Source organism: Pteropus vampyrus, unplaced genomic scaffold, assembly GCF_000151845.1.
Source record: "Pteropus vampyrus isolate Shadow unplaced genomic scaffold, Pvam_2.0 Scaffold633, whole genome shotgun sequence".
In the NCBI taxonomy this organism is placed as follows: Eukaryota; Metazoa; Chordata; class Mammalia; order Chiroptera; family Pteropodidae; genus Pteropus; species Pteropus vampyrus.
Window position 1 is genome coordinate 377,277 of NW_011889414.1, and position 21,993 is coordinate 399,269.

The 21,993-nt window shown below is 38.6% G+C and overlaps 1 protein-coding gene across 5 annotated transcripts in view; it reads right to left on the reverse strand.

Moving 5' to 3' along the window:
- DDX6 (DEAD-box helicase 6) overlaps positions 1–14,416 on the reverse strand; it is a 31,171-nt gene extending 16,755 nt beyond the window's left edge. Inside the window, exons 1-5 of one of the 5 annotated variants that reach the window (XM_011384867.2) lie at positions 14,285–14,416; positions 10,625–11,085; positions 8,052–8,115; positions 7,072–7,176; positions 63–192 (exon numbers count right to left, since the gene is read on the reverse strand). In XM_011384867.2, coding sequence (XP_011383169.1) covers positions 63–192; positions 7,072–7,176; positions 8,052–8,115; positions 10,625–10,824 — 499 coding nt within the window. In that variant the 5' untranslated portion in view covers positions 10,825–11,085; positions 14,285–14,416. Of the gene's footprint in view, positions 1–62; positions 193–7,071; positions 7,177–8,051; positions 8,116–10,624; positions 11,086–13,479; positions 13,608–13,734; positions 13,838–14,284 lie in introns of those variants that run through there. The other 4 variants (XM_011384868.2, XM_011384869.2, XM_011384870.1 and 1 more) reach the window with 4 other exon arrangements.
- Between the last annotated feature and the right edge of the window lie 7,577 nt (positions 14,417–21,993).

Below are 21,993 nucleotides of genomic sequence, written 5' to 3' on the forward strand. Positions count from 1 at the left end.
AAAAGAACTTTTACATAGTTCTAAGGTTTAAACCGCCATTTAAAAAATTTAAACAAACTAACCTTGTATATTGTCCTTCTTCAGGTCTAGCCGTTCAAGTAAGGGAATGAGGTAGGCACCGCTCTTGCCTGTTCCATTTTTTGCTCTAGCTAAAATATCCCTACCAGATAAAGCAATGGGAATGCTCTCCTCCTGTAAGACAATGCAAATTAACTGTGAATAAAAAGTTCATAAGCAAATTCTTCTCTAAAATATGCTGAAGGTATACCTCTTCAGTATTGCTTTAAAGTGTCTTACATTTGCATTCTGTAAGTAGAGACCAAGTAAATTAGCAGGACCAGTTAACATCACCATCATTATCAACCGATATTTACCAAAACTGCTCATAGAATATACAGTAAATTGTATCTCAATGTAAAAAAAAAACACAAAAAACTACATATGAGAGTGTGTATGTGAGTGCGTATATGGGCTAAGGAAGCTGAGCACTGACAATAAAGAGGAGGATCTTCAGCTCACAGGAAAAAAGCATAAGACATTTCACAATTAAAAACTGAAGGAAAAAATGACACAAACAATACAAAGGAAAGACTATATATGTTATTTTAAGATTAATAAGCCAATTTTACAATGAAAAATTGTAGCCTGGACAACTTATCTTTGCACAAAGCAGAAAAAGGCTGGAAAAGTTAAACCACAGGTCCTATATGCTATTTGTTATATTACATAAACCTCTAATGTCTGTCTCATAGCCAACTTCTCTGTCCTGAAATGTGCTCAAATGATCTATTCCAGTTATTTCAATCCATGGTCACATCACTAAAGGTGACTCTCATTTTCCTATTTAGCTTACTTCATCAAGTTTGTTTCATGGAAGATAGCAGTATTTCCTATAATTCAGGACAAATTTCCTACACAATAGCAAAGGATTTCCAACAATTACTGAAAATTACACATACAGAGACAAACTAAAAAGGCAGAACAGGTATAAATAAGGAGGAAGGAGAACATTTGTTTCTAAATAAAAATTTTTAATTTCTAAAACTAAAAAATTAGGAAAATAAATTAGGAGATTCATAATCACTGCAAGAATTAGTTCTATGCCTGCGCTAATGATCAAAACAACTATCTCTAGCACTTTGAAAATTTTATTGTAGAAATACCAAAGTCATAAGTATAACGACTTCCATTTCCCACCATGACGCTAATTCTACCTAGAACTCCAATCACAGGAGTCAGATGGGTTCCATCTGGTCACAATAATAAGCTGCCAGAACTGTGAAAATGGTCCAGTGATTAGCATTAAACAGTCTGCTTATTATGGTAAAGCAGGTCAAAGAAGAAAAATCTTGGCTTTAACCATTCTGTCTTAATCTCTTCCCTCCTATTTTGAGTTAACTGTTAATCTTCAGTTGTTCTGGAGACCCATTACCCCCAGTGGTTCATTCTCTTCTACGGTTTTTAAATAGGGTACCTGCACTACTTGGTTCTATAGTAGAAAAAAAAAAGGGGGGGGAGGAGGGAGGGGTAGGTGGTCTCCAAGGGTCTTTCAATGACTTTCTGAGTCAAGTCCTTTAAAACTCTAAAATTTTTGAATGAAGTGAGGTACGGTAGCATTAGATTGGGGTTATCCCAATTCCCACTTTGAATTTGTCTTGATTTATTGAGGCCACTGACTTCCATTCCTCTTATATTCTACAGAAACTGTTTAAGGATAAGGCTTTAACAAAGTAAGCTAGCTAGCCTGTAAGTTAAGATGCACTGATACTTTGCCTTTTTGATGGCCCATTAGTAGTCAGGGAATTCAGCACATCCAAAGTCTCTTACCACTGTTCCCTAGAAAGAATAAATAATATGAAGCAAATTCAAAGTTAGGCTTGGAGAGCTCTGAAACCCAAGAGAAATTCATGGCAAGCTGCCAAGAAGAAAAAGAAGGAAGAAAGCTAAAAACTCTTTAAAACTTACTGTGTGCTAGGCACTCTGCTAGGTAGATACTTTATATTATTTACAGCCCTTCAAGTTAGGTACTTTTTGTCTTACAATTGACAAAATGAATCCTGAGAGATTGTTTTGCCCAAGGTCACAAAGCAAGAAATGCCAGAACCATGATTTGAACTTAGGTCTGCAAATAACAACACGTAGTTGAGAATGTGGAGAAACCAGAATTTTCATACACTACTAGTGGGAATGGACAGCCACTTTGGAAAAGTCTAGCAGTTCCTCAAATGGTTGAACAGTGTCTACATATGAACCAGCAATTCCACACCTAGATATATAGCCTAGAAAAATGAAAACATCTCCATATAAAACTTGTACATAAATGTTCACAGCAATATTATTCATAATAGCCAACAGTGAAAACGACCAATTGATGGCTAAACCAAAATGTGGTACAGCCATATAATGCATTATTCAACAATAAAAAGAAATAAAGTATTGATACATGTTACATGGATGAACCCTAAAAAAAATGCTAAGTCAAAGAAACCAGCCACAAGAAATCATACATTGCATAATTCTGTTTATATGAAATGTCCAGAATAGGCAAATCCACAGAAATAAAAAGTAGATTAGTGGCTGCTAAAGTAATTTCTTTTGGGGGTGATAATGTTCTAAAATTAATTGTAGTAATGGCTGCAAAACCGAGTACACAAAAAAATTAAGTTGTATACTTTAAATGTGTAAACTGTGTGATAATCTTAATATATCTTAATATAACCCAACCTAAACCTTAGGTCTGATCCTGCCACTTTAGCTTTCCAAGTCCAGGTTCAGCTGTAAGGTCTAGGGATCGATCCAATATGTGATGTATTTGATGTGTTCTAGTTACTCTAGTATCCATATCCCTTTCTTAGTCGTACCCTAACTTCTTTCTGAGCAATTACTCTCCTCTACTCTACTGGATAGTCTAATCGACCTCCTCAGCCAAATGGTAGGTAGACAATGACTGAGGCCAGGCTCCCTTCTAAGAATTTAAATTGTTGTAGTGCAACCTACAACAACTTATACCTTCCTAGGCCCTTCAGAGCTTCCTCAGTTCTTGGCTAATTAATTCCAAGTGTGTTTCTCCAGACTTCTCCCTAATCTTGGAAACTCCTGATAGGTTTCTTTTTTCTTAAGTTAGTCCAAGTTGGTTTCTGTTGCCTATAAAGAATAATATACTTTCCATTTTCCTAGTACTCAGAGGAATTTTACTCAACTATGGTATCTAAAAAGTTCAAAACTGCCCAACTAGATGCTTTTAGAATAGCTGCTGCTCTTTACTTCCTATGGCCATGTGAGCTTAAGAGCCTAAATTTCAGGGGGAAATATATGGGCATTGTGGAGAAAACAGCAACGGCTGTCAGATATCTGTTGCTACCTAGAAATAAATGGAAGCTAGTAATTTCAAAAATAGTATCTCTAAATTAAGGAACACACCCCGATTTACCATAGTAATCAACAGGGAAATGCATTTAAAGATTTTTGGGGGATTTAGAAAAACAACCTTTAGCCATAATAAATCCATGTTAGCAGGAAGAATGATTTATAAAAAGACTAAGAATGCTATAATTCCTAATCATAAGTAATAAACTATTAATCATTATTAGACTTGATTTCTCAAAATAACTTGAGATTCTTGACCTGATATGGAACTTTGTTGCCAACAGTAAGGAACTTTTATATTTCCCCCAATAATAGACTACCTTACATTCGTCACTTATCTAAAAATTCTTCAAAAGTTGTGCCTACAGTCTGGAAGCAGTAAGACCTGTCACCTCTTAATCATCTCAGAGTTAATAGAAGGTGTTTCACAATGTTAATTAAGCAGAACAGTAGGTTCTCATGCCCTCCAAAGAAGACTGTGTTCCTATAAAGCTATGTCTTAACAATGGCATAGTTATGCTGCTGAGCACAGCACTCAGACTTTAACTAGAGTCACAGATGGCATGACCAAAAAGATGTGTGGGAGCAAACTGTAGTATACCTGGGTCTAGCCTGTTAGTATAAAATCTTTTGAGAGGATATCATTTTAAATGACTCATTTTCCAATAATCTTACAGCCAAATTGCAACTAAATTCTCTCTCTTACAAAAGATTCAAATGCAAATGACACCCATCTAATCAAGGAGGCTTTTATATTTGGGGGAAAAAATGCCAGGTAAAACTAAGTACGACAGAAGACAACAGATACATTTTGGGGGGGGGGGGGGCGGGAACAAACAGAAAACCAAGTAAGGAGAGATGGTAGATAAGAACAGAATGAATAGAAGGCAGCCAATCATGAGGTTGGATTTTACTAGAGGATTTCTAAATTTCCATTTGAGTAAAATCCTAATAACTTATCGTTTGTTACACTCAATAACTCTAAGAAACACATTATCGTGTTTTCCAGAGAGTCTCAGGGAAAAACAGCGAAAAGGCAAAGTGAATAGTAGGCCAGAGAATTAACTGTCTATATGCTATACTAACACTGAAAGCACAAAAAAAAAGTCAATTTTAATACAAAGGTGAGAAAAGAAGCCAACAAAGATCCATTAACTCTGCTAAATGAACTAATCTCTTCTGATAAAACTATTATTTGAATTAATAATCCATAATGTTTATTGAGCATTTATCTCATACTAGGCACTGTATCAAGCATACTATCATGAATCACCTCACTTAATCTTCACAGCAGCTCCATGGCATATACTATAATATCAATTATATTATAGGTCAAGAAACTGAGGCTCAGAAAGGTATCTCAAATAATCAACTTAGAAAGGAGTGGAGTTGGGATTCAACCTGGGCAGTCTGACTGCAAAGCCAGTGCCCTTAAACAGTTCTCTACACTAAGTTATCAAAGCACTCGACATACAACTAAACATCTGAGGGCCTATTTCCTGTCACATATCTTGCTAAATATTAGAAATACAAAGTTGAATGATACAGACCCTACAGAAGAGTTCTTGTAAGAGTTTTCATTCCTAATGTAGTTTCATGGATTAACGTGAACTACATTATAGAAAAATAGATTCCTAAATATTTTTAATATCTACACTCAAGTTGCCTATCTGGTGATGTATAACATTATCTTGGTACTTTCTCCAGCCATAAACACGTCTTTCAGTTTGTCCACAAAGGCAAACTTTCGCCCCTAGACAATCCCTGGGATACAGTGTTTTCTGCTTGGAACATAGAAAACTTCCTCCAGGTTTTTTCATCTTCGCCTAATGGCTGCACATATGTGTAATTCTGACTAGAAAGGGGCCCATTATGTTACACTGAAATTATCTGTACCATTAGCTGTCCAGACTGTGAGGGCAGGAACCCCAATCTGCCTTGTTCAACACAACACCCTGTATCTAAAACTTCTTAGGTCACTCAACAAATGTTTGGTCAACAAAAAAGTGCTCAGTAATGTCACAGGGTTTGTCCTTAGTACAGCTTGGATTCAACCATCTTAACTTACATAAAACAACAGACATGTTTATCAAATCTATAAATGAACAGTACATGTTTATGTGAACATGTACATATATGTATACACATATTCCCTTGCTCTTTCCACTGAAAGGGCCAAGGAGCAAAGAGTACACCTATTGCTCAGATCTTGGTCTCTAATACTACTCCCCACCAACTGGAATCAAAGTTTCCTGGAGAAACAGCTGAATCCAATGCTGGGGCAGGGTAGGTACAGGTAAATGTGTAATCATGATGTACCATAAAAGGAAGTGCTCAAGAAAAAGGGGGGAGGAAGGAGTGAAGAGGTAGAGAAGAGGATTTTTAGAGTGGTGAAACTATTCTGCATGATACTATAATAGTGGATACATGTCATTATACATTTGTTCAAACTCATAGAATGTACAACACACCAAGAGTGAACCCTAATGTAAACAATAGAATTTGGGTGATATGTGTCAATGTAGGTCACCAGTTATAACAAATGTAGCACTCTTGTGGAGGATGCTGATAATGGGAGAGGCTAGACATGAGCAGGGGCAGAGGTTTATGGGAAATCTCCCTATCTTTTGCTCAAGTGCTATGAACTTAAAACTGCTCTAAAAAAAGTCTTATCAGAAAAAAAAAGAGGGCCATCTTACAAAAACAAAGGAACCAGCTTGAAGGAGCTCTCACTGGCCAAATCTGAAGGTTTGACCACAAAAATATTATTGGGGAAAAAAAGGAATTCATGAGCCCACAGTTTATAAATACCTAAGTATGAGATAAGAGAAGGCTCTTCTTTATAAGGCCAATGTGGAGGAAGTACTAGAGTGGGACAAAGATTAGTTCATCAATGGATGCTAAGACTAGGGGAAATTTTGATGGAAAGTAGGATCTGCACAATTTTAAAGTGCTTCCTATAGACTGCTTGCTCATTAGTTTCAAGAGAAGAAAAATAAGCAGTGAATTTGTAGTAGAAATCAGACGCACCAACAGAATAATCAAAATTAAAATCACTAATGAGAAACAAACAGACACTGTGTATACCTCCAGATCTGATGTCCTGAAAAGGCCTAACATGACTTCTGCAGTGTTTTGGCTAAGAACGTGTAATTTGAATCTAATCACGTGGAAACATGAGACACACCCAAAATGAGGAATGTTCTATTTGAAAAAGGAAAGGGGCTGTATTTTTAATATGTCAATGTCATAAAAGACCAGGGAAATGCTCACAATTAAAAGAGATTAAAGAGACGTTAACAACCATACGTAATACCTGATCCTAAGGATGGATCCTATACAGAAAAGGAATAAAGTGCAAAAAGGACATTTCAGGGTCAATTAAAAATCAGAATACAAATGACAGATGAGATTAAAATATTGTATTAATATTAACTTGACAGAAAATAACTGTACTATGGTTATACAAGAGAATATTCCTATTCTTAGGAAATACACTGAAATATTTAAAGATAATAGGCCATGATTTTGTAACTTACCGTTAAAAGGTTCCAGAAAAGTATATGTGCACATATATAGGTGAGTGTGTACACATGAGACAAATGTTGGTTCATTTTATCATCCCCGCAGATCGGGGGGAAAAAAAAAAAAAGCACATAATGCTTAACTCAAACATTATACACAGGATAAAAAGGGGAAACATACCTGAATAGGAGATGGCTTTTCCCAGCCCATTTCAAAAATTCCCATCAGTAACTCCCGTTTCAAACAATAATCTTCAAACTCATTTCCTTTTGTGGAGGTCACATCCTAGTCAAATAAACAACCACCAAATAAAGTACAACTCCATTCCTTTGCTAGTTAGCATGCTTATGAAAGTTTGTTTGAGAAACTAATTCTTTATTTACCCCATTTGAAATACAAATATATGTAGATTAGGTCTGCCTTGATATATATTTCAACTATTTCTAAAGAATAACCACTCTCTAACACACACAAGCCATTTAAAGATTGTGTTTGGAAAAAGGCCACCATGGGGTGATGGTCTTCTAAAGACAAGTGAATACTGTTATTTTTATATAAGAATCATGCTGTGAACTGCAAATCGCAAGATGTCAAGTTAAACCCTAGCTGCACCACTCACTGCCTACAATTATCCTAGTCTAAAATGGGGTTACTCAAGCTCAGCAATATTGACATTTGGGCCAGAAAATTCTTTAAGAGGCTATCCTGTAGCATTTCCACAGCTGTGATATCCAAAAATGTTTCTAGCTATTGCGAAATACCCTTTCGGGGACAAAAACCATCCCTGGTTGAAAATAGTGGGCTAATAAGAGAACCCCTCAACTTCCATGTTCTCATCTACAAAATGGAGATAATACCTAGCCTGAACCTTACTGTGCTGAGAACAAAAGAGAATTTCGAGAAAATGCCCTAAAAACCATAAAAGCATTCCATAAATTAAATAAGATATACATACATACAAACCCAATATCAGTATGTAGATACACATTAATATAATTCCTCCAAATAGTGGAATTTTTTGACAATTCATCATATATGATCTATACTATTTCAACCATTTCAACTTAAGAGTGAACATATAGTCCTTATTGTTATTAAGTAACTACTGCACTTTTAGAGTTCCCACACCATTTCCCACTTGAATTTTACAACCAACTTACCGAAGTTTTGATTCTTAGGTCCTTTGGAGGGAGTTTTAAAGTCTTTTTCCAGTCATCACCAGGTCTAGAGAATATAATAAAATTAAAGTATCAGAATTCAGAGCACCACTATTCTAATAATACGAAAATAATTCATCTCAATTATAATTAAGTTCTAAGAAGCACAGCAAGTTTAATATATTGCCATTTTACTTAAAAATATAGTTAACAGATAAATAATTTTAGAAAAACTGCTCTTCTTACAAAGAACAACAATGCAGGGAGGATTAAAAAAAATATCAAGATAGAAAAGAATAAGGCAACCATCTTAAGAGAAGCAGTACAGTGTAACAATAGTGCAACTGTTGTCCCAACTGAGAACCCATGTGTTTTGTTTGACCTACATATAGTGTTTTAATTTAAATCAGTTGCCAACATTTAAAATTAGATTTTGTGTAGAAGTCCAGATTCTGGCTTTTCTTAAAAACAAAACAAAAACAAAAACCTGGAAGCTTTAGCAACACTGGTTTCAAATTTCTGCATGGCAATAGTTTGATAGAACTTAGTAACTAGAGTTTAAAATCAAGCTTTAAATAGGGCGAGTACTCTCTTACTTTTCTAAGCTTCCATTCTCTCATACATAAAATGAGTTAAAAATTATACCAAATAATTTATATAAAGCTCTCAGCACAGTGTATGGCAAAACAGAGCTCAATATTAGCTGTTAATGAACATCTCTTAATCTTTCACATGAATCCATAGAAAGAAAAAATAAGGAAAATATAATTTAAAAAATCTTTAGGTCTGGCAAAAACCTCTAACATACAAAGCATCTAACAGGAAAAAAAAATCTGCCACTAAAGCAAACAATGCTTTCAATTGTGTTGTCTTTAAAATTTCTACTGATTTCATTACAGTGACTCTTATTTAATCAGAGCCCCCCAAACATCATGAGTCTTGATTTAGAAAGATGAGCATTTATTTTACTTAAAATTAGGTCCCACATAATCCAAGATACTCTAACAAGATAACTGGTACCAATTCCAAGGTTACTAAAAGCCTTTTACCTCAGCCTATATCACATCAAAGTTTCTGAGCAAATATGTCAGCTGAATATTGTAGTAGGCCAGCTTACCACACTGTTAAATGTAATAATGAATAAAAATGCATAAGATAAAATGCAGGCACTCTGCCCACAAGGAATTTATAAACGAAGTATTTAAAATGAGAAAATAAGTAATACAGGTAAGTAGTTGAAGAGTTCCGAGACAGTTGATGGGATCTAGAAACCTTCACTGAAAAAATGACATTTCAAGTAAGATTTAAGAGACCCACAGAACTGAAAAGAAACCATTAATCCTAGGAGAGGCAAAAAAGAAAAAAAAAAATCCACTGTTGTCTTAAATTAGAATTTAAGGAGAAAATACTCTCATAATGAAATAATACAGCTTTGTTTCTACCTTTAAGGATTAAAAATAGCCTAAATTTTGCTAGCCTACTCATATTTCACCAAGACAAACTGCAATTTAAAAAATATTCTAAGTAATGTGGTCACCTTTATAAAAAATAGAATATGCATTAATGACACTTCTCTCAGTGACCAAACTGATTCTATTGGAAATTAATTCTTATAGGTCACTAATGAATCACACAGCAGTAACCATCTATGATATCCTGGTAGCTTACAAAGGCTATTTTTCTTTAGGAATTGCTTGGAGGCATGGAAAAGATCTAAGTTGTAATAAAACATACTTTAGTACAATTGACCAGTTTCATCATCATAGAAGATTTCTATACGTTAAATCAAGTCACATGGCTAGATTCTTAACAACAAAGCCAAACCTCAAATGGGGATCTAGTCTTAAATGTTAATTTTTTATTAACTGACTCTCTAGAGCAATGGTTACCATTTAAATAATTTAAAGCAAAACAAAGATAATAGCCTACAAACTTGCAGATTTAAAAAGAAAACATTCTGTAATAAGATGAGGCTCTTAAGTTTTAAAGTCAACAAGGGGGTTGGGACTATTCAGAGATGTGTGCTTTCAATAGTTCAAACTCCTGAGTTCTCTATATAAAACTGCTTGCTATTTTTAAAAGGAGAAAACTTATTTTTTTTAAAAAAGTAGAAAAGCAAAGTTCCATAAACTAAAAGTTATAGATAAATTTTCTGTGAGTATGTTTAGAGTTCAGAAGGCTGGGCAAGTCCTTAAAGTTTAAACTTGAAATGGCTTTAACTGCCATTTAAACTAGGGTAAGGTGCAGTTAACAATACTAGGGAAAAGCCACAGTAGCAAAAACAAGATGAATCTGACTTAGGAAAGCCAGAAATGTTTAAAAAAAATAATCTACAGAAAATATAAATCATCTGTGCCTATATTCATTAATAAACCTGAATTATGGCAGAAATTATTGGCCATATTGCAAATAACTGCAAAAAATTCTATTACAAATATCTACTGACCATAAAACAAAGTCATCTCTCCATTTGCAATCAAAATGGATAAAATAAGGCATAAAGTCGTCAACAACAAAGTAATAGAAATTTCTTTGGTCCCCGCCACCAAGTGTTTATTATTTATTCCAACACTTACTTAATAGTGGTGGTCATACTCTGTCCTTGCTGCTGAGTGCCATTATTGATTGTGTTGGTATTTTTCAGCTGGTTCATCTGTTGCTGTGTCTGTGTGCCCCCTCCTCCGGGGCCACCACTAGGCTTCACAGGGCCCCTCAGCTGACCATTTTGACTGGATAGACCCATTATAACAGGGTTCTCTGTTCTGGCCGTGCTCATACTGTATTAATTGTAAAGATGTCTCTTTCAAACTTCAAAACCTTTGAAAGTCAGTAGAGAAACTGTAATAACAGTTTATTAGGCTCTCCAAAACGAAGAGATAAATATGTCTTGCTCAATATTGAGTCCTTTATTGCAATGCAGGCAAGCACCTGTAAGTCTGAACGGTAAGCAGCAGTAACTTGCTCTCATGCACCGAATCAACGTTTTATTTTTTAAAAAGCTCTCTAACAAGGTTGAGTTAAATTCACTCACTTCAATCTGAAACAAAGAAAAAGTTAAGTTAGCAAACACAGGAAAGTTAGAAAAAAGTTGTTTCCCTTTTAAAAAACTCCTTTAGAAGAACTTTCCTTTTTTAAAGAATTAAGAATACAGCTGTACTTAGACCAAATCATTAGCCAGGATAGGAGAAACACAAAAAGGGGAACTGCCTTAAAAACCAAACCCACACTGAAAACATTCTCAAACATTTTAAACTGGTAGTTCAAAGCAACCCAGAGACTATTAGGTAGAAAGATAGTATGATTAAATTAGCGTTAGTTGTCAAATGACAATCTCTTCCCTTCAGTATCCTCCCTGATGAATTCTCTAAGTCAATGATTTATTACACTTACTTGCATAAAAACTCAATGAAGTAGCACACAACTAATGTAAATTTACATCTGAAGACAATGTTTTTCTATTTCTGACAGCAAATGAGAATCCCTGAAGTGAGCCTTTGACTTAATTTTATGCTTTCAGAAAAAGCAATGCATTTGTGCACTCATGAATTTCAACTACGAAAGTTAAACTTTATGAAGAAAAATGTATTTTCTTTTTTCGTTTAAGTTTTTGCCCTTTAAAACAATAACTGAAGCAGGGATATAGACATGTATATATGTCACATGTTTGAATACTAAAAACTATTAGCTACGTTTCAATAACACTTTTCAAAAAGTATATCCTAACTCAAAATATTTTAAAAATTATAAAAAAAAGAAATTGCCTGTTTAAAAACGTCTGAGATGGCTAAACATACTCGTAACTTTCCAAGAAACCCAGAGTACTAATTAATAGTTGTTTTAAAAAAAAAAACTGGTTAACCTCCATTTTTAATTATTCCCCAAACCAATTTTAAAATGTGGTAAATAAAAACTTAATTTACAAAGGCCAGAAAATAAAGGCCTACTCTTATGGGTTCGCTCCTTTTTAATTCCTTTACATTTTTTACCGAAAATACACTAGCTAATTAATTAGGGTTATTTTTCCATACATCAAGTCTTGCCAAACAAAATTTTTCTAAAATATTTGTCTTACTTTTTTAAAAAATTGAAAATAAAGTTGCTCACAAGCAAATCCTGATTACCACATACGCAAAGAGGTATATTTGAGTCTTCCAGAATCTGATTAACCTCTTAAGCAGGTCGTGTTTAACGGCCACCTAATTTCAGTTTCAAGGTAGTAAACGGTATCCTTATTGGCAGGTTTACATTACCATCAACAATATCAAGTGGTTCAGAAGACTTGTTTGCAAAGCACTAAGAGGATGAAGAGGGCAACCTCTAAAGATCAAACGATATCATTACACTCCTCATACATCTAAGACTCATTATGTCCCCTAGATCCGAAATGTGACTATGTGATAACTGCTCCCTCTTAAACTGAAACCTGCACTTACAGCTTTATGTTTCAGACCCCTCCTTCCCCATTTAGATTTACAAGTTATATTTCTGTATTTCAAAAGTACGAACGAAACGAAGACTAGCTGGGAGGAGCGCCGTGCGGAATTAACTACACCACTTCCCAGATTGTAGTTAGCAACTGACAGTTTCACACCCAAAACAGTATCGTCATCTCCAGCCAGATCTTTTGTTTGCAAAAGCAGCGCAGTTTCTCTAAGCTGGGTCTGCAAGTTAGAGTGACTGTTTTATTCTGAAGGGGTAAAGGGACTGTGGAAGAGAAAAGGGAGTGAGCGAAGAGAAAGAAACAAGCCAGTGATTTGAACCCCCTACTTGAAGAACAGTAATTTCTTGCTCTCCCTGTCTCTCCCTCTAAAAAAATAAAAATAAAAATCCAACACAATTCAAGTCACCTCCCTGTGACCATAAACACAAAAGGGTTGGGGCCCTGCAATCCTATCTGCGCAACAAGAGCAGGCAACCAGCTCTGCGAGCAGGAAACAAAAGGGACTCCCCCTGTAAGTCCCCAACGAGAAATCCTTAACCTAGAAAGCCCTCCTTTCCTCCACGACTCCGGGGCTCTAGAATCAGCCTCTCGTTATCGATCTACAAGGCTTTATTCCAATCAAGCAACTGCTGGTCCCTTTCTAAACCGAGCCCTTCACTACTGTACATCCCTGCCGCCCCCTATAGGGCTGCCTCGTACCCTATAACCTCCACCATCGCCCTAAGTCCTTGTCGCCCCCATGGTCCCACAGTCTCTCATCTTCTATAAAGCTCCTCCGAGTACTTAGCCCGCTCTTTCTACGGAGCCCGCCGCTCACAACATCCCCACATTCGACTCCTCTCAGACGCCCCCACCCCACACAGCTGCCGACTGCCTTCCTCCCTAGGGCCCATCCAGGCCTTGGGCCTACGCCTCCGAGCGCCCCCCACGACGACCGAGGGGCTTCCCGCAGACCCGACGGCGCCGCTGACCTTGACCCCCCCACCTCACCCCACTACCGCAGCTCGGGCCCGGGTCCTACCGCCGAGGCCACTCCCGCTCGGCACCTTCGGTCCTTTATTGTTGACTCGAAGCTCCCAAAATGGCGGCGGCTCGTTCCTCCTCGGAAACCTCCTCCCGCCCCCACCCAGCCCCTCGCTGCCGCTGCCGCCGCCGCCGCCGCCTCCGTCCCCGCCCCCGCCCCGCTCTGGGGCCCGCTAGGCCGAGCCGCCCGCGCTCGCGACTCCCCCGACCGGCCGGCCCTACCTCCACCGCTGCCCGCTCTCATGGCGCCACCGAAGTCGCCGCCCGGGCTGAGCTCACTCGGCTCCTCCGCCCCCTCCTTCGCCCGCCGCCCCCTCCCTCCCTCCCTGCCTCGCTCCCGGCGTCTCCTCATGGCGGCGGCCGCAGCCGCGACTCCTCCTCCACACAAGATGGCGAGAGCCCAGTTGCTGCGCCCGCCGCGGCGTCACGGCCTCTCCGGCTTCGCGGCAGGAGAACCGGGGCTAGGGAAGCTCTCTGAGAGGAAAGTGGAGGGCCGTACTCGCACACCGACGGGCGCCGCCGGGTGCCCAGGTTGAAGGAAAGTTAAAGGGGAAATATGGTTCCTCTCAAAAAGGAGAAGGCTGCTTTTTCCACAGCTACGGAGAAACGACTGGAGAATGGTGGCTGGAAGATTCCGCCCTGCCCTCCCCCCCGCATCCCCACAAAGTGGAACTCAAGGGTTGTGACCAGAAAGGGTCTGCTTATTCCTGGACCCGGGATGCGTTCCGAGAACGGCCTCTCGGGGAAGCGGCTCGGGGAGGGGAGAGCTAACCTGACATCTCCCGCGGGCGCGGGAGGCTGCTGCAGGACCAAGGGGGGACGCGTCCGTCCAAGAATGCGCGGAACTAGTGGCCCAGAGACGCCGGCGCGCGCTTGGGGGAGGGGGCCGGAAGGGGGCCCGGCCGGGACTGGAGGGCAGGAGGGGTGGGGGGTGGGGGTGGGGACCGGAGAGGCTGGGCCGGGACTGCGCCGGTGGTGGGGCCGGGGCCTAAGAGCAACAGCCTTCTTCTCCAAGAGAGAGGGGGCGGAGGCCGAGTTTCCCCCAAGGGAAGAGAAAGCTGCTGTGGAGTTAGTTACAATGGAAGTATGAGTTCTGTAGGGGAATAGAGAACCGGAAGGCCGAGGGTGAGTTTTCCTGAGTCTTCCTCCAGCCTGACCCTTACTAGAAAGATATATATGTATTCGTTCGCATAAATACTTTCATAACCTAATGTCTCCGTATATCCTTAACAGAAATAGCAGGAAAGCTATTTTGTTCCAGGTAAAAGAAAACTTGAAGCTAGGAAGCTAGCTATGTAGGTCAAGGGAGAAAAACGTGGGTCTCAACCTGCTGAGAGACCGAATAAACAAGACAATGGCCAGACCACTTGCGACAACAGAACCCCGACCCACAACCTCTTGTAGCAACCAGCCAGGGAAGCCAAACCACATCCCCAGCAGTGATCGGCCCGGAATGGGGAGAAATCGGTCATTGACTGCCAACTTCCCTAATTTTCGCCCCTGCTTCCAACTCCGAACCAATCAGAGAAAGCCAAATATGTTCCCCAAACCAATCACACAAGATGCCCGGCTTCTAGTTAGCCCGCCTCCAGCTTCCCCGTGCCAACACCCTCCAATCAGAGCATACCTGAAGCTGTCCCTTTTTCTCGCTGCTGGCCTAAGCGTCCCCACCGAACTCAGGGAAGGTGGCTGGCTTCCTTGCTATAGCTATCTCTGTTTTCATTTGTTGTTGTTGTTTTTGTTTATTTCCACACAGCCAATGGAAAAGTGGTAGAGAAGTGTGAAAAGTCTTTTCTTGAGATTAAAAAGGAAGATTCTTTTTACAATTTTTAAAATTTGTAGCTGCCACCCAGGTTTTAAAACACCCACTCTTAGAATAACCATACACCTTTTGCCCATCCTAGAGAGAGAGAGACAAGTGGTTCCTTAAATCTGGTAAAATGCGAGGCCTTGTTTGCGTCACTCTCCAAGTAGCAGGAATGTGAAAGAGAGAAAGAAGTGAGTGAGAAAGACAGGAGCCTAAGGATTTAAATAAAACAGGTGAGGTCTCTCCGGAGACCACTCAAGAAATGAGACTAGGCAAAGGAAAAGGATTTTCATTAATAAATAAACTGTTACCTTCCAAAGAAGCCTGGCTGAGGTTGTGACAAAACATTAAAAGTGAGGAGGCAACCAAAAGTGAAATATGAAATAACTGCCCATTCTCACCTGGAAATCCTGCCAGGGCTAAAACTTTTCAAAGATTCTGTGTAATGTTCTTATAAAATAGATATCCTTATAACTTATTTATCTCAACCTTTTTTCACTTTTCTAGTGAGAAGTATAATGGTGTAAAATTAAATTATGAGCCCTTTGGTCTTCTGGGTTTAATTTTAGTAGATAGGTCCAATCCAACTATCTTGATAACTTTTTTTCTCCCTGGTTCAAACAGATTAACAAGAATCAGAAAATATGACACTTTAGGAATACAGATGAATCATTTGATAATTCACCTTATATTTATAAAATGTATATCTTAAAGATATTACATATATCTAATCCTTTGACCTTTTAGTTAATGAGTATAATAGTTTGGGCGATATGTGGTAAATACGGTTTCTGGAGACTGTGCTATCCACAGCAAAGTCACCTATTTATTGCAATAAAGTGCTTCCCAAGATGTATTGACCATTTTCATTTTTGCTTTTAGTCAGTCTCACTTCCCTCCTACCCTACTTTTTGGATTTTGAACTATGAAACTGGTAGCTAAAGTGTTAGGCCCTGGATTGTTGGCTGGCTTCTGGAGAATTTGTGGAAAAAATATTTTAAAAGAGAAAAAGATTTACAAATAGAATTGAGGTTTTCAGTATCTCTGTTGAAAGCACAACAAGATGCCCCCCCCCTTTTTTTTTCCGGTAAGAATGAGGCCTGACTAAAAAATGCTACTTGGAATTTAATCATAATAATGAGTCCTCTCAGTAAACATCATTTACCAATCTCACATCCTATTTACCTAAAAATAACTAGAAGAAAAAAAATTACAATTTAATTTACACTCTTTCATTTTAACTTCAATTTAAAAGGTTTAGAATCTAGAATTCCAAGTAATCTGAACTTGGATATATTTTCATCTGTGATACTATCTTAAAACCCAAATGTTTTTAACATGCTAAAATGGATTTCACACTTCTAACTTTCTATAGGGTTTTTTTTAAAGGAAACATAATAGCTTTTTTAAAACAAACTGTAAGCAAATGTGTTCATTACTTAAAAAAATTTGTACATACCATATCCTCAATAAAATTATTATTTCACACCTGGCTAAGCTTTATAGTACAACATTTTCCCTCTTTCATGACATGTAGTATAATATTTTGATTTCCAAAAGAAGTTTCAACAGATAAAGTTTTTTTCCAAATATGCTTAGCAACCTCCGGTAGTCACTAAGCAAGACTAAAGGCTAATGAGCCCAAGGAGCCAAGAACCATTTTCTTTGGACTTCATAGCAAGTAAAAATTGCCTCTTTAATTTATACACCTGAAGAAAATGAAGCAGCGTCAGTCTACTGAGGCTGAGTAAAGATATCCTTAGAGAAGTGCAAGTACTGCACTGGAGTTAATCCATACTAAGCAGATGTCTTCAATAACTGAGAGACCACATCAGGCACATTTTGTTGGAATAATGTTCTACTTCCAGAGTAAACTCAAGTTGAAAAGTAGGAAAGCAATATTACAAACAAGGAGGGACGAGGGTGGGTTAAAAACATTTTTCCCAAACTACTGGGTTTAGTTTACAGAATTTATATTCCTTTTGACAGATAACATCTCCCAGTTCCCATGGCACCACAACCAGCTAGTTCAGCTCACCAGGTGTCTTTTGGCCTCATCGGATCCTAGCATTGTTTATGTCTGGTCATCACTCAGAGAATTCTAGCTATTCATTTTGCCTCTTCGATTTTTCTAAAATTACTGTCCCTTAGCAAAATTAACTTATTAATTTGAAAATAATGTGTGGCTAGGAAGACACTGAAATCTGGAAACTAGGTCTTTAGGTATAAATTTAATTTGTTTACTCAGATCAAGAAAGAACTGATGCTGTCCCTATCTATGATGCCTGGTCCCCTTGGATACTTTCCGAGTTAGTTCAGGGGCAGTTGCTTGATGGATAACATTGATGGGGGTACATGGTGATCTTGCAGAATTGTCATGATGTTGGTAGGTATGCCATGCCTTCTTTGTACTCAGGACCTTGTAACAAGATTATATTTCTGGATAAACTCTTACAGGAGTAGCAACAATTGAAAAAGTGCCCAGCTCTGGTTTTCTACCACTAGTCAATTTACAGAGCCTTTTATTGGTCCTCGAGAATAGAACCATGACCTTAGTTATGATCTCTGGCAAGGCAGTTTCTAGCTATAGAGTAGGCAATTTCTTCATTCCTGAGTGCTATGGTTAGATTACATAACATTGGTGACTACCAGGATAAGATAAGGAACCAAGAGAAAAAAAGTATTTCAGTGCAGAGGTCTCCTCAGTGACCTTCCTAGCTCTTCATCTGCTTGATAAATTGTAAAGATTCCTCTTTATCATGTCAACCACCCCCTAAATAAACCTTTAGTGTCTCCCAGTTTCTTTTTACCTCATGGAGTCTACATTCTATTGACAGATTGGGACTGCCAGTGTGCCTACCCAATGCGATTTCCCACTCTTCATCCAATACATTTGCTACTCTGGCCTCCAGAAAAGGATCGTTCTCTCACCTTCCATCATTTCCTTTAGAAACCCTCTCATTTCATTTCCTCTGGGCCTATCCAAAGCTCATTCAAAACACAGTGGATTCCCATAAGCTCCTATCCTCTCACCTTCCCACACCCTTGCTCTTGCCCAACCGGGGAGCTCAGGTTCTAGAGTTAATCAGATCTGGTTTCAAATCCAGTTCTGCCACTTATCAACTCCATAAACTTGGAAAGCTTTCTTAACATCTGTCAGCTCCAAGCAGATTGAGAAGGGAAAGTTTCAGTGGTGAGACTCCCAGTTGGAAGAATGTACAAGAGGCCGGCATGAGAATGAAAGGCAGATAGCAACTTTATTGTGGGGAGCGCACTTCTGTTGAGGGAAGTGCAGTCTATTGTGGGGAGCAGGCTTCTGCTCTTCTTCTGCTCCCCTTTCTTGTGCTCCCCTTCTGCTCTCCAGGGGACCACAAGGCTCCACATATATCAGAGTACAATAGTGGCATTCAGCCACACATGTGTGATACAATAAGCTGAATTATGTTTACATATTTTAGGCGCAGGCACCGTACTACACTAATGTAACCTTCTAAATCCAGGGTCCTAGTCCTAGCCATGAGCCTGAATCACAGCCAGACCTGGAACCTTCCAAGCTTGAGACCAACAACCTCTGAGCTTCAATTTCTGCATTTATAAAATGGGACTAATAGGATCTAGAGCTATTGTAAGAGTGAATGAGAATTTGTATAAATCACTTATTTTAGTGATTGCTAGAGAGTACTCAAAAAAAAATGTATTTGGTGTTGGTAGTATTATTTTACTGACTTTTGTCAGAACCTCTTCTTCTTCTATCAGATTAGAACCAGTTGTTGGCCAATTCAATTCTTTTTCCCCAGCCTCTATGTCTTATTTCTTTAGCTTAGTGCCTTACCAACCGCAGTAAACAAGTGCCACGCTCTAAGTTCACAGCTTCTGCTCCAAGAATGTTGGTGCTGGAGAGAGCCCTATAACCAGGCTAATTGGCTGAACAACCAATTCCTGCCCCCAACACCTCAGCTGACCCCTTTTTGTAGCTCTGCAAGCCTTTTACTGCTGGTTTATGGCTGCTTATTAGTGCCAACACAGGCACTTTTAAAAACACTGATGCCTGGGCCCCATCCTAGAGGGGTCCAGCATCATTTTTTGTCTTAAGACTTCCAAGAAGATGCTCATGTGCAGCCAAGGATGAGAACCACTGTTCTTAAAGGACAATTATTTCCCACAGCAGCATTCCAAACCTTTTCTTCATTCATAAGCCCAACTTCAAATCAAAACCATACCATAGAAGTTTCATTAATTTCCCCCTCCCACCCACCCCAAACAGAGTTCTGCTTGTTCCGATCTTGAAGAATGACATATCACACCTCCTTTCTAAGGCTAACCTGGCCCTTACATCTATCCCTTTTTAAATAAAATATTCTATTGGTTACCCCCTTTCCCTTACATTTTCATTGTCTCCCTCTCTGCTGGTTCTTCCCTTAATCTGGATTCATACCCAAGTTTTTCTCTCTTCTAAACAGCAAGCAAAACCGATCCTCCCTCACTCCCATTACCTGCTAAGTGAGAGAGAAGGGAGAAACCAGCATCTACTAAGGGCATTCCAGGGACAGGCACAATGCTAGAAGACATCCAGTTGCAAAATCCTGTTTGTTCTTGCTCCTGGGTATCACTTCCATCTCTGCTTCTCCATTATTAGTGCCGGTATCCCAATTCAGGAGTTATTTCAGTTGCTTCTCAGACTTACTACCTCTTCTCTCTAACCCACTGTATACACTACTGCCAGCATAATTTTCCCAGTCATATCACTATCCTGCTCAAGAGCCTTTAATAATTCTCCATTACCTACAAAATAAAATTGAAATTCCCTCTTTACTCTTTAGAAAAAGTGGAAGGCCCCTGGAATCTCACCTCAAACCCCATGAGTAGGAGGTTGGGCCTACTGATCACTACTGAGATAAGACTATTCTTGTGATATCCTTTTCATCTTTGAATTTGATCCTTCTCATCATTCAAGTTTCAGCTTAAACGTTACATCCTCTGAGATGCCTTCCTCCTGACTATACTTTTCAAAGTAATGCCCTTCCCCACTCACTTTTTACCCCATTAAGCTATCTGAAGTTATTTTGTTCACATGTTTATCCCCTCTTCCCTCCCAAGCAGCAAGCCCAACTCAAATTCACTTCTACTACTGGATTTTTTCTAATTCACCCCAAGTGCTCCCCACCACTTCAAATTCTTTCCTTACTAAGGTAATACAACTTGGTTTGTTCCAAAGAGTCTGGGTTTATGCCTGGGTTTTTCCACAGGAACTATTAACAGTGCTCCTATTTATTCTCAAAAGTATCCCACTTTGGACAATAAATTCTATAATTGCTGTATTTATAGCCCTATATCATTGTCATTTGCATACATGTCATCGAGGACAGGAACAAAGCCATATTCACATATCTTTGTCCAGCGCCTAACACATGGCCTGGCATTTGGTAAGTGCTTAGTAAATGTTTATCAAATGGGCTCTTGAGTCAACTACACCTTCCTGTTAGTCTCCTCTTGAAAAATAATCTTTCTCCAATAACACCTAGTAAGGTATTTACTAGAAGCTCAGGAAGTGTTTGTTGAATAGGATTGGATAGTACATTAAAATGAGATAATGTATGTGAAGAATCTAGCACAATATCTAACACATAGTAACCGTGTTTTTTTTTTTTTTAAGTTCAAATAAATATTACTTTTCCTTGCCCCAGATGACTCCAAACATCATGTCTCCTAAGCTCTTTTTTATAGATGTCACAATTTAGTGCCCAAGTATACCCTGGCTAGTTTGCTTTTATTGAGTTTTTTTTGTGGTCTTATGTCTTCTACTAAATAGGAAGCTCTTTGAAGGCAAGTATCATGTCTTACAATTCTCCATTCCACAGAGCAGAACTAGTTCATGTTTATAAATTAGTTGAGATTGAGATATTCAATATTGGCTGGTTAATTTTCAGGAAACAGTGAGATGATGACAACAGTAGGAAATATCAGGCCAGTGGCACAGGGTCAAAGATCACCTTACCTATTTTAGATGCATGCCTCTGTGTTCTTCCAGACAGCAAAAGTAGGAACTTTAGACCTCTCTACCTCTAACATTTTCAGTAACTAAAAGGATACAGGTTCAAATGATAAAGTAATGTTTACATAAAATCATAGTGTCTTTAGCAAGTAGGGGAGGAATTAAAACTATGCAGTGCTGAGATCTGACTTTGGAATGATAAGACCCGGGCTTGAATTCCTAAGCTATTTAACCTCCTAAACCTGTTTTCAAATCTATAAAAATATATCTGTCTCTGGGGTGATTTTAAGAAGAGTAAATGAGAAATATATGTAAAATGCTTAGCATAGGGCCTGACTCATTGCAAGCCTCAATAAACAATAACTATTTTTATAATGGACAGTCTAAGCAGCATCAAAGTCTGTTCCAATGCTGAGGATAGGGTAGCTAAAAATATAATTGTTATCAAATTTTTAATTAAATCTTGTTTCCAGTGTCAATGAAAAACTATAATTCTTTACTTGTTTATTCATTCATTTACTCATTCATTATTTATTCTGTGTCAGGTACAAAATAAATGCTTATTAAATATTGTTGATTGATAACAGAGTAATAAGTAACTTGGGGGAAATTAAGACTTTTAGGGACCTAAGCCCTCAATGATATCTCCAGATGAGCATAAAATGCCCTGTGACTAGGGCCA